The sequence below is a fragment of the Oikopleura dioica genome, chromosome 1 (genome assembly GCF_907165135.1).
Source record: "Oikopleura dioica chromosome 1, OKI2018_I68_1.0, whole genome shotgun sequence".
Classification (NCBI taxonomy): domain Eukaryota; kingdom Metazoa; phylum Chordata; class Appendicularia; order Copelata; family Oikopleuridae; genus Oikopleura; species Oikopleura dioica.
Genome location: NC_137291.1, coordinates 13,055,612 through 13,066,390, shown reverse-complemented (window position 1 = coordinate 13,066,390; position 10,779 = coordinate 13,055,612). Strand labels below are relative to the sequence as shown.

At 40.0% G+C, this 10,779-nt stretch overlaps 1 protein-coding gene and 2 long non-coding RNA genes across 3 annotated transcripts; all 3 read right to left on the bottom strand.

Moving 5' to 3' along the window:
* Nucleotides 1–664: 664 nt before the first annotated feature.
* Nucleotides 665–1,159, bottom strand: LOC145695246 (uncharacterized). Its single transcript, XR_014133673.1, has 3 exons — nucleotides 1,113–1,159; nucleotides 867–999; nucleotides 665–716 (listed from the first exon to the last, which is right to left on the bottom strand). It is a non-coding gene; the product is annotated as an uncharacterized LOC145695246 (long non-coding RNA).
* A 2,782-nt stretch (nucleotides 1,160–3,941) lies between these two features.
* Nucleotides 3,942–4,539, bottom strand: LOC145711422 (uncharacterized). The gene is made up of 2 exons (XR_014135190.1): nucleotides 4,350–4,539; nucleotides 3,942–4,089 (listed from the first exon to the last, which is right to left on the bottom strand). It is a non-coding gene; the product is annotated as an uncharacterized LOC145711422 (long non-coding RNA).
* Nucleotides 4,540–5,245: 706 nt separating this feature from the next.
* Nucleotides 5,246–8,140, bottom strand: LOC145712242 (DNA-binding protein SMUBP-2-like). The gene is made up of 7 exons (XM_081789930.1): nucleotides 8,132–8,140; nucleotides 7,912–8,044; nucleotides 7,179–7,850; nucleotides 7,060–7,114; nucleotides 6,203–6,784; nucleotides 5,825–5,897; nucleotides 5,246–5,677 (listed from the first exon to the last, which is right to left on the bottom strand). The coding sequence occupies exons 1-7, from the start codon at nucleotides 8,138–8,140 to the stop codon at nucleotides 5,261–5,263; spliced, it is 1,941 nt and encodes a 646-aa protein (XP_081646056.1). The 3' UTR covers nucleotides 5,246–5,260.
* Nucleotides 8,141–10,779: the final 2,639 nt, after the last annotated feature.

The following is a 10,779-nucleotide window of genomic DNA, read 5'->3' as shown; positions in this document are numbered from 1 at the left end:
AAGGCTTTTTTTTTCGCAATGCAGGAAAACATTGCTTTTGGATTGATTATGCCTGTTTCGCCTGAAAACAGTGGGAATAATATTTATGCTGGTTATAAAAAGAGGGCGGCGGGGAAATTGAAAGGAGCTTGGAATTATACAGTTGGTGATAGAACGAGCCATTCCTGAGAGACGCGGAATTTGTCAGGGAATTCGATGATTGTGTAGCTGTTACAGTTGTCCAGGAATCTTGTCCAGGAGCTTGGCGGAAGGACTTTTGACTTTTGAAGGGTTCAACTTATCTTCTGAAGATTTCAAACGAAAATTTAAGGGAATTTTAAGGGGATCACTATGTTAGCTCAGGGAAAATAGTTTGCCAGAAAATTGCGTTGACGATTGTCTACGCCTTCTCTGGTTTAGACATTTTAAATTGCATTATACAACTTCATTTCCGGAAAGTGATAGAGTATGTAAGCCGAGAGAGACAAGATCCTGTCTGGTCTCCAAGTGGAGGACCCTTAACTTTGTGTTCCGACGAGTTGACATGGTTCACGGTAATCTTTCCTTCGCACAGAATTTTACATCTTGTTTTTTAAACCATGATATTTCGCGCTTATCCACTTTTTATCACTGGGCGCTTATCAGTAAAGTATAAATTTGATAATATACCAATTCGTAAACTCCGTTCCTTGTATGAACACCGGTTGGTGGAGCAACACCACGAAGAACTGAGCCAGCTAGAAAAAGAGAAAAGAAAGTTCATAAAAAATTGATAACAAGAATTCCAAAGAAAAATGAAGAATTTCCGAAGAATTTCTGATAATTCAGATTCTATGTGTTCAGAAGGAAATTTCAAAGCCAAAGTCATCGGAATTTTTCTCGATTACCTGACGAATTAGACTCCCAGGACGAGCCAGAGTCGAGTAATCCTCTCTCTCCTGGTTTGATAAATTTCTGCTGCTTTCGGGAAATCTGCGCTTTCCGGTTTTGATTAGCAGCATCATTTCCAGCCTTCTTCTTCTTCATTAGTGTAAGTACGGTATTAGTATTGATTTCTACGCGACGTGATATGGACTTCCATATTACGCCAGAGTTGGTAACTCGAGTGGTGGAGGTGTTAATTGGGGATTTACCTGCGAAAGACTGGTGAGGCCACTCCATATGCCAGACCACATGGCTTTAAAAAGGATGAACATACTATTTTTAATAGAACTGCTTCTGGGCGTGGCAACCTGTGTAGAAAACCTGAGTCACCGAACCCAGAAATATTTCTGTGGCCGAAAACGCAACTGAAATTCTGTGCCTCAAGGTCACTTGAACAGGTCAATTTTAGTTAGTCTCAACTGTCAAATCTGTTTATCCTTTCCTTCACTCGGTCTTGAGGATGGCCGCCCAGAGCGCTTAAAAGACAAAACTTTACTTCAAATACCACAACACGAAAAAAACCCTGTAAGACGATAATTTTAAAAACAAACGGGGATAGCTTTCGCAACGTGATTACAAGCACCACTCTGCCAAAATAATTACTTTACGACACTTTCTCTGTTTCAAAATGTCACGAGTGCTGTTTTATACGGTATTTACGGTAGATGATCCTATTTCTCCATTATTATGATTAGGGCAAACATCGTAAGTGCGATTTTTAATTAGACTCTTGTCGTAGAGTTAACAAAGTGATACCACCTGGTTCTTTCTTGTTATTGAGTATTTCAGACGAAACTTTCAGAAATTTATCAGAATTTATCAATCATAAGTTATGATTCATAAGCCTAATCCGGATATTTGTTAAAATAAAGGGGGAGGTGTCTGGAACCGACAAAAAAATTTCGACAAATTTCGCGTGGAAATTTTCAACCAATCAGGGGCCTGGATTCGGCTAAGCGGCCAGTCAGCAGCCGAGTAGCTGCCCACGCAAAATTTGTCGAAATTTTTTGTCGGTTCCAGACACCGTCCCAAATAAAAACCCCCTGAGGTATATAATATAATATTAAAACTTCGCTGCAATAATTTAAGGGTATCACAATGTAAAATCTGGTTTCCAATCGAAAATTTCTACAATCTTCGAATCAGCTTCGTGAAAATACCTCTTGATTGAATTCTAGCTCTCTTTATCAAAATTCAGATCACGTTTGATAAATAAAATCTGCGCTAAATTAGCCTTTGATTTTGCGTTTACGATGCTGGGATGGAACACGCGCGTCGACAAACAGATTCCGCGATAGAGCCCTGGCTCTAACCTCTTTCAACCGCGGCGTAAACAAATATCGTGTAGTTGCAAAACATTGCCGCTTTCTCTTGATAATTCCACAAAGTCAGCTTTTGTGGCGCGTCTAATTGCGCCACTTATTCGGTCACATTTATTTTGCAAAGTTTTAATGCTGTTTTTGGTCCTCCAAAAAAATGACGTGCAAAAAATACACTTTCAATTTCAAATCTATTTTGCTGTTTTAAAAAAGGTCAGACGACGAAAAAAAATACAAGGTTTTTGTTTGGCGGTTTCTGGACAAGTCTTTTTGGTGTTTTTTTACTGTCTCGTTATACTGGATTCTAAAGGGCTCTTTAGAGAGTCGATTCGGAAGAGTTTTCTCTCTAGTAAAAAACTGGACTTCGAAAAAATCCATAGAATGACCTCTAAAACAGTCATTTTCGAACTCGGAAGGTCGTCTTGATCTGAGATGAAAGCTGTTTATAAAAGGTGATCGAATGTTTCCCGCTACGGAACTGATAAAAATGGAGGCCTAAATATTGTTAGAACTGCTACTCTTACACAAAGTCTACTGCCCTCAATTTATTGTTCTACTGGCTTCATTCCACTGGTCAGGTCCCTGATTGAGTTCTAGAGGTAGGAAACATTGGGCAGATTAATATCATTCTGGATCAATGGGAAAACCCACAGATAGTATGTTTAGAGGAGAGACTATTAATAATGGCTATCGTAACTTTTGAGAGGATTTACGTGCCGCACGAGTATCTCAAAACAAAGAAAAGTTGTTAGACCATTCTTCTGAATTCTAGCGCTCTTCAGGCACCGACTAGTTATCGAGCAGATAAGCCGATTCGATGATAAGATCACTCGCCTGGTTTTTACTCAACAACGTGCTAGTTATGCACTCATTTCTAGAGCACTTCCCAAAACCACTTGCTTCAGCTAAAATTAAGTAGGGCGCTTGTAAAAAAGCATAAACGTGTAGAAAAACCGCTATCTTGCCAATTTGGCAAAAACAGCTTAGGAGTATTTTGAGTTATTAGCGAGTTTCGGAAGTACGGCTGGAATAGATTATCATAAAATTTCAGCAACGCGAAAAAAGGGACTGGGGAGCAGACACGAAGATTGAATTTTTGAACGTGAGAAAAATTGAGAGCTGGCATTTTAATAAGAGAGCAATTTCAAAAATAGAAACAGAAACGAATGAATTTCATTATGAGGCCTCCATTTTCTCCATTAAAAACCGCGTTGTAGGGTCCCTACTTACTGGATTCACATTTTGCCTGGCGTTAAAATTCACGGATCCATAATCGTTCTCTTCGTTGTTGTCAAAGTCGTGAACGGATTGAAATTCAGAGGGGGCGCGCGGCGGCCGTGAAATCTGCGCGCTAGAACTCGTCACGTGAGTATCCTCCGCGGATGACCAGTCGTTGAAGACAGAAGAGCTGACCACGGATCTACTGGTATTGGAGGAAACAGCTGGTGATCTCTATTTTACCTGGTATCTGCGTAAGAAAGCGTGTCGTACTGAGTGCCCGCCTGGGACATGGCAAAATTGAAACTCTTGCGCCTTTCTCTCTCGCTGCTCATTTCCGACTGAGCAACAAAAAACCGATAAACTGATAAGCGTAGCGCCATCGTGCGGGGTAATTGTACCCCTCTTCGTGAGCCGCCGAGCTTATCTCATGAACAAACTCGCATGCAATTAATCCGCGGCACATTTTTAGACGTGATTTTACATGACTTCTATCGTTTTCAATTCGTTTTATTCACTTCTGTTTTTAAGTTGAAAGCAAAAAAATAAAGACAGCAGAATTTTATTTCTTCTTGGTCTTTTTTGTAGCTTGTCTGCCTTTTTCCATGTCTTTCAGTTTTGAACCGAGCTTGTTCTTCAGTTGTTTTTGCTATAAAAAAAATATATATTAGATACAGAATTCGAGTTTCAATATATTGTTCAACTAATCGCTTCATTTTAACTTAGCACGAATGAAAATATCCCAATCAAATTTTCTTATATACTGAGAGATCAATCCATGATTATCGCTCATTTTATCTACTGTAGGCGCTACTGAGTTGACAAAAAAGTACTCTTAGTCCGAACCATTTTTGATAATCATGATTTATTTTTCTTTCTCCGGTAGTCAACCTTCAACTAGTTTTTTACCTTCAAATTATAGGAAGACGAGCTTCCCTTTCGCTGATTCATCGGTATACTTTTACATCCATGACTTTCCGGAAATTTATGAGTGCCGCAAAAGTGCTTTGAGCAAGTTGAACAAGCAAAAGGCATTACTCTAACAGAAACGGTGCAAGTTCCAAATGCGCATTGTCCAGCTTTTTTCAAGGAGCTCAATTGCAAGGGAACATATTTTACTTTTGCAATTTGAAATTCAAATAGAGCCCCTTTCCTGACGCCATTGCGGCTGCCAAAAGAGCATCGTCATCATCGTAGTCTTTTTCTAGCGCGGGGTCTTTCGTGTTCTTTGTTATTCTACCAAAACGGATCAAGAGGGATTGAACTTGATACATAAAATCCGCCTAAAATTGATGATCCGCTTCTTTGGTGAACCTTCTTTTGCTTCTTCATTTTCTCTTTCTCTGGCTTGTCGTTTTCCACTGGTTCTGGCCGCATTCGTCTCAGTCGAGCACAGTGAATTTGATGGAGCTCTAGATTTGAAACTGGCATTGCTTTATTGCAATCTGGGCATTTTCCTTGCTCCGGTTCTTCAATTTTCAGCTCAGAAAATGGCTTCGAAAGAGTTGGCACAGCTTCTTTGACGCTTTCGGAAATCATTTCGTTGACAGACGGTTTGTTTTGTGCTTCTTGCACCTGCTTTTCCAGTCGTTTTTCAAGCTTGCTTTTTGGTGCGTTTTTCGGTTTTGGATCACTTTTTTGCCCTTCTGCAGGCTTTTTTGGTCGCTTTGGTTCTGGTACTGACGCTTCTATTTCTACTGCATGAGAATGAACAGGGATCTTTTTCCCAGCTGAAAAGCCTGCTGATTCGGCAATGCTCTCATATTCTTCACAGGTCTTTTCGGAGATGCAACCATTGAAATCATGGAAGAGGATGAAAATTACTTGCAAGTTGAACCTCGTTCCTGAAATTGATTTGGACTTATGAGAGTCGCGTTTTCGCCAAAGTACTCGAACATCTTTTCGATAAAACTATCCCTCGTTACTGTCCCACTATCACCAATAATAATACAGCTTCTTCTAGCACGGGACACCGCGACGTTCAGTCGTCTTTTGTCCGATAAGAAACCGGTCGTTCCATCAGAATTGGATCGAACCAAGGAGAGAATGACTACTTCTGCTTCTCCTCCTTGATATCCATCGACAGTCCTGACCGACACAGAAGGGCCAACAAGCTTGGCAATGAGTTGAACTTGTGCAACATACGGAGAAATTATCGCAATATTCTTTGCCTTGATCCCCGCGCTTATCAAAAGCTTCGTGGTCAGAGTCGCTAAAAGAGCTTCCCCTGGATTTGACTTTCAAAAGGTTCTCAATGGTAGATTCCTGTCTTAGCGACTCAGAATGGAAAACGAAGCTAATTATAGAGCGAAATTCGCGTGTTTCGCGTCGCGACCTTTTGGGATCAGCTTTGGAAAAAGTTCAATTGATTGACAACCTAGGACCTTGGATTGGTCTTCGCTGAATTGATCTTCGTCCATATTACTGCCGACTGTGTCGATTAAAGTCAACGGTGAGCTAAGCATTTTGTGAGGAATTTATTAAGAAAACTGTTTCACAGACCACACTGTTATGATGAAAATTCTAAACAAAGATAGAGTTTTCCATTTTATAAAAATAGTATTTCATTTTTTAACAATCTCAAAAATAGTATTTATCTCAAATGCCTTCATTTTAGTATTTGAATGGTCAGAGTGTGGAAAAATTCATTTAAATATCAGCATTATAAGATCAAACCATTTTATCCTATAAACTAATCTACTCCTAGCGCACATGAGCAAAACAGCTGTTTCAATTTTATGCGAGATCTCTATATTACCAACCTGATGATATCTTCCAGAAAATCCGCTCCAGATAATTTTCCTACTTCAGTCACATTCTGTAATAAATCAGCAAGCGTGTGATCTTTGACCGACTCATCAGCAATTAGTTCTCCATTGTACATACTGTCAGACACCCAGTCAGAAATCATCTTATTCATTCGATACTGTCGCTTCAGTAGGACTGTATTTGCCGGAAATCGTGTCATCAAGTCTTCGAGTAGCGTCTTAGTCAGAATCGACGCACCCTTTGACATCACCGTTGGTGGAAGCTGCGCTGGATCTCCCGCCAAAATCAACTTCTTCGAACATCTTCTAAGAATCGGATAAATTGCTGGCTCTACTGCTTGTCCGGCTTCATCAACAATCGCAAGGCCAAAATGATCTGGATCATCAATAACATCGAGGATGGATTTCATTCCAACAACAGTGCATGTAGCAATGACAGCATGAGAGTTTTTGAGAATTTCGGCAGAGCACTTTTTCTCCCGATCTCGGAGCTCTTTTCGGAGGGTTCCTCGTTCTCGACCGGAGGCAGCGAACATGTCGGATTTGAGATCTCTTAACTGGAGGTAATCACCATAACTGCTAATGTTAGATAGTGAAATATATATTTTATAAATACAAGCCTTTTGAATAGATCAACTAACCATGACCATCATTTAAATGGTGCCTGCGGTAAAGTCAGTGCATAAACAGTGACCCTTGAAAAAATTTTATATGTTAGAATACTTTATTCTGAATACACAGTCCAGTTCCTGAGCATCTCAACATCAGCCATTTTCGCTTCAAGTGTGTATTGCCGTAAATGTGGTGAAGTTCTGGCCGGATGCCCCAGTCGCGTGACCACCACTTCACGCCTTTTTGCCAGCTTCTCAACAAGCGCATCGACGGCTGCGTTCGATGGACACGTGACTTATCACAAGTTCCCAAAAACAAAGTTAAGTAACTCTCAACCCCTTTTTCTCTCATCCGAAACTCGTTCCTATAGTTTTGATTCCTCGCTGGGCAGCTTCGGCGACAATGGCAGCTACAGTCGTTGATTTTCCCGTTCCAGGCGGTCCATGAAGACACATTAAGTCTTGAATCGCCAGTGAAGCTCCCACAGCTTCAAGTTGTTCTTTATTCAAGTTCTTGACATCCGTTTTTGGCTTCAAAAAGCTCTCCGTCGACACATGCGGCGCTGGCTGCGACTCTCCAAAGATGATGTCGACAGTTCTACTTGAATTCTGCTCGATAACTTTTTTCATTTCCTCTGAAGCTGCTTTCATTCGACGGTAAGTGATATCGTCCGGTGCTGGCATGATGTCCAGTCGATCTCCAACTGCGATTTTTTCGCCATCCTCGCCGACATCAACGCAGACATCGACCGACATTTCGGAGGTGGAGAAAACGAAGCCTCTGTAAGTCGTGTCTGGCATTCGCAGAATCACGGGTTTTCCATGTGAGATTTCTGTCGCTGGAAAGGCTCCTCCGTGAGCAGGAGAGCATGTGACAACCATTCGTTCGAAAAGACCAGTTCTGACTGCTTGAACGACTTGGTTCGCCAAAGCTTTTCCAGCGCGCTGCAGCTGTTTTGCCGAAGAATTTCCAGCGAGAAGCTCGAGTAATTGAGCTTCTTCCTCCTCTTTTTCCTTCTTCAGGGCATGGACTACATTTACAGAGCGTAAGGATTGTAAATGAGGAGATACGGATGATAAAAGAGGACTTACGGAACTTGTCGATTCGTCGGACCATGTTGATTTTGCTTCCAAGGCCAAGATCGAGGTCGAAAAGATTCTTATAGAAATTCCAATCGGCTGTTTTCTCTGATTGGCTAGTTGCAACACCCACGCGCTTGGTTTGCTGAAGTTCAAGAATGTCAAATTTTCGACTTTCTAGTACTCACTAATCACTAATCTACTGAGTACTACTCACTAATCAACAACTAACGATTATCATGTTTTACTAAAGAACAATTCTGTTACCGGAAGTGAATAACTTAGTAATTAAACTATACATTATCAAATAAATTTCTAGTGAGCAAATGATCAAGTTATATCATAATTCAGTTTTTGATTTGATAATTACCAATTTCAATAAATATTAAATATTCTGATAATTATCGATATCAATAACTGAATTATTATATAACTTGATCATTTGCTGACTAGAAATTGATCTGATTATGGTAAGTTTAATTGCTAAGTTGTTGACTTCCGGTAATAGAAGTTCAAAGACATTATGCTTATCGGTATGTCTCACAATTTGCTCGTGTTATGTAAATTTATTGGCTTTTTGCCGTTTGATCGCAGTTAGGTGGTCTGACATTAATGACTTGGAAAGTACGAGCTAGCGTTTAGATTTTTGGTTTTATGGCGCCGGCTGGCCAAAATCAGCCTTTGAATTGAAAAGCGGCTCAACGCAAATCTGAAAAAAAGAAAAGCGAAGAACTTGGCTTCTGATCAAAAACCCTAATTAAGGCCGTAAACAGCTTTATTGTTTTTAAAAACACATAAAGCTAGTTTACAAGATGTTAAAAGTCTTAGGAAGCTAACAGTAGAAAATATGATTGTCTGCCTTGACAGACAGTTTCTTTTGCTTGTAATGTTTCGAGATGCCTTTACTCCCAGACTTAACATACTGACACCCTTATTTATTCTTGTCAATATGAAGCTAAGACCCCTTTAAATGCTTGCTCCCCCTTTATTCTCGTTAGCGGAAGGGGTCCCCTTATTAATTTCAGGAAGGTTAGGAAGGTGCCTAAATGAGGGCCAAAACTTTGCTGAAATCGATGTTGACACCCTTAAATAAAGAGACAGTTTGGTCAAATCGTGAAGAAGTTTGAACGTTTACGGGTTCGAAATTCCCCAGCTTGCTTTAACAAAATGTTAATTGATCGCCTATCAAATAAATAATACTTGATTAGGACCGTAAATACGCCATTAAGCACCGGGCCCGTTATTTTTAGATCTGAAGGGCGAATTACTCGTAAACAAGGCAGCTGGATTCAACTTGACCAAATTCTTCCTTGACCAAAGGTTTGAAAGCGGCTTTGACACCTCTAGTAGACGTTTTGGCAAGTTATTGTTTTAGTTACGTCAAATCATGGTACGATGCGGTTTTTTGACTATGGACCGAATAGGTCACTGATAACGATTTCCGACTTTAAAACCTTTTTCTTTTCGTTATTACGGTTATGACACATCAGACAATCTTGGCTTTCCGAATTGAATAATTTATTTAATTCTCAAGTTTAAACATTTCGCCGACCACGTAACTAGCTACGTTTATTATTCAATTGACTTCTCATTTTACAGTCGAAATTTTATACAAAAAGAAGAAACCACTAGTCTTTCATACGAAGAAAAATCCTTATCGTTGATCAATTTCATGGTCAACAGCGCTAGAAGTAGATAAAAATGCTGGTTCGTTCCAGAGTCAAACTGATAAAAGGAACCTCTAGCAATGTCGAACTCAAAATAAAATAAAATATAATATTTATAAAATGTTTTCAGAATCGTTCGTTTCTATATCAAAAGCAATAAGATTATGTTAATTGAATTTGTAATGTGTAATGTTTTATGAAAATAAAAGATTCAAATTTTCATTCCGATCTGTCCCGAAGTCTTAGCGACCCGCTAATGGGAAGTAAATTTCTGTTAACCTAGTCCCGAATTCTTTCTAGGCCGGAATTAATAAAATCATTAAATTTTCATCGATCATCAACTTCAGACATGTTTCACGTTTTATGGTTGTCGATTATGAACTAGCTGGATTAGCGAATTGAACTTTTGCCAGCGTCGACTTCATCTTCTCTTCAGAAATGGCAATAGTTAGTACTTGGCCTATTAATTTTCAATAAAAATAGAAAAAGTCCTTGATTTTCAATGCCACTGTTAAGAACTTTCAAATCCATCATTGTTATTCAATGCTGCTGCTGATCAACCATCTCCTACCACAGCAAATCATAAATCCTCCTTTGTCCTGCCTCTTCTTCTTGTTCATTTTGGCTCACGCGTGAAAATGGAACGGTACCCGGTAGAAAATGCGATATCCGCTCACTTACTATTGAAAACGAAATCTTTTCAAAGTCAAGCGGCCATGGCATGCACATCAAAGACCATGGGCGCCCATGTGACAAGTCGGAGAGCAGCTGATTTTCGCTCGGAAGAGGAAATTGGGGCGGCATCAACTGGCCGAAATGACAATTGTGGAACTGTCTTGTGGCGTGAGTGGAAATGTGTGAAAACAGAGTTTATGTTTTTTTGTTGAAACTTGGCACTAAACTTCACTGAAAGAAAGAGTTCCCGTCGAGAAGAGAAGAGACAAGAACGAGCAAGGAAGTAAGCGTGGCGGCGCCCAAGCTCAACTACCGCGCCAGGCAGAAGAGCTCACCCAGGTGATCAAGCTCGACGAAGCAATATCACCAGAGCCAACATCGCGAAGAAGGACAGACACTCCTTCGGCTTGATAGGTAGAAGTCCAGGTACAGTTTTTAGAGATTTTTGGATTCTGAGAGAAATTGAAAATCCAGTTAGAGGAAATCAAGGATAACAAGAGGAGACCATTAGTGGATTTATGAATCATGAATCAATCCA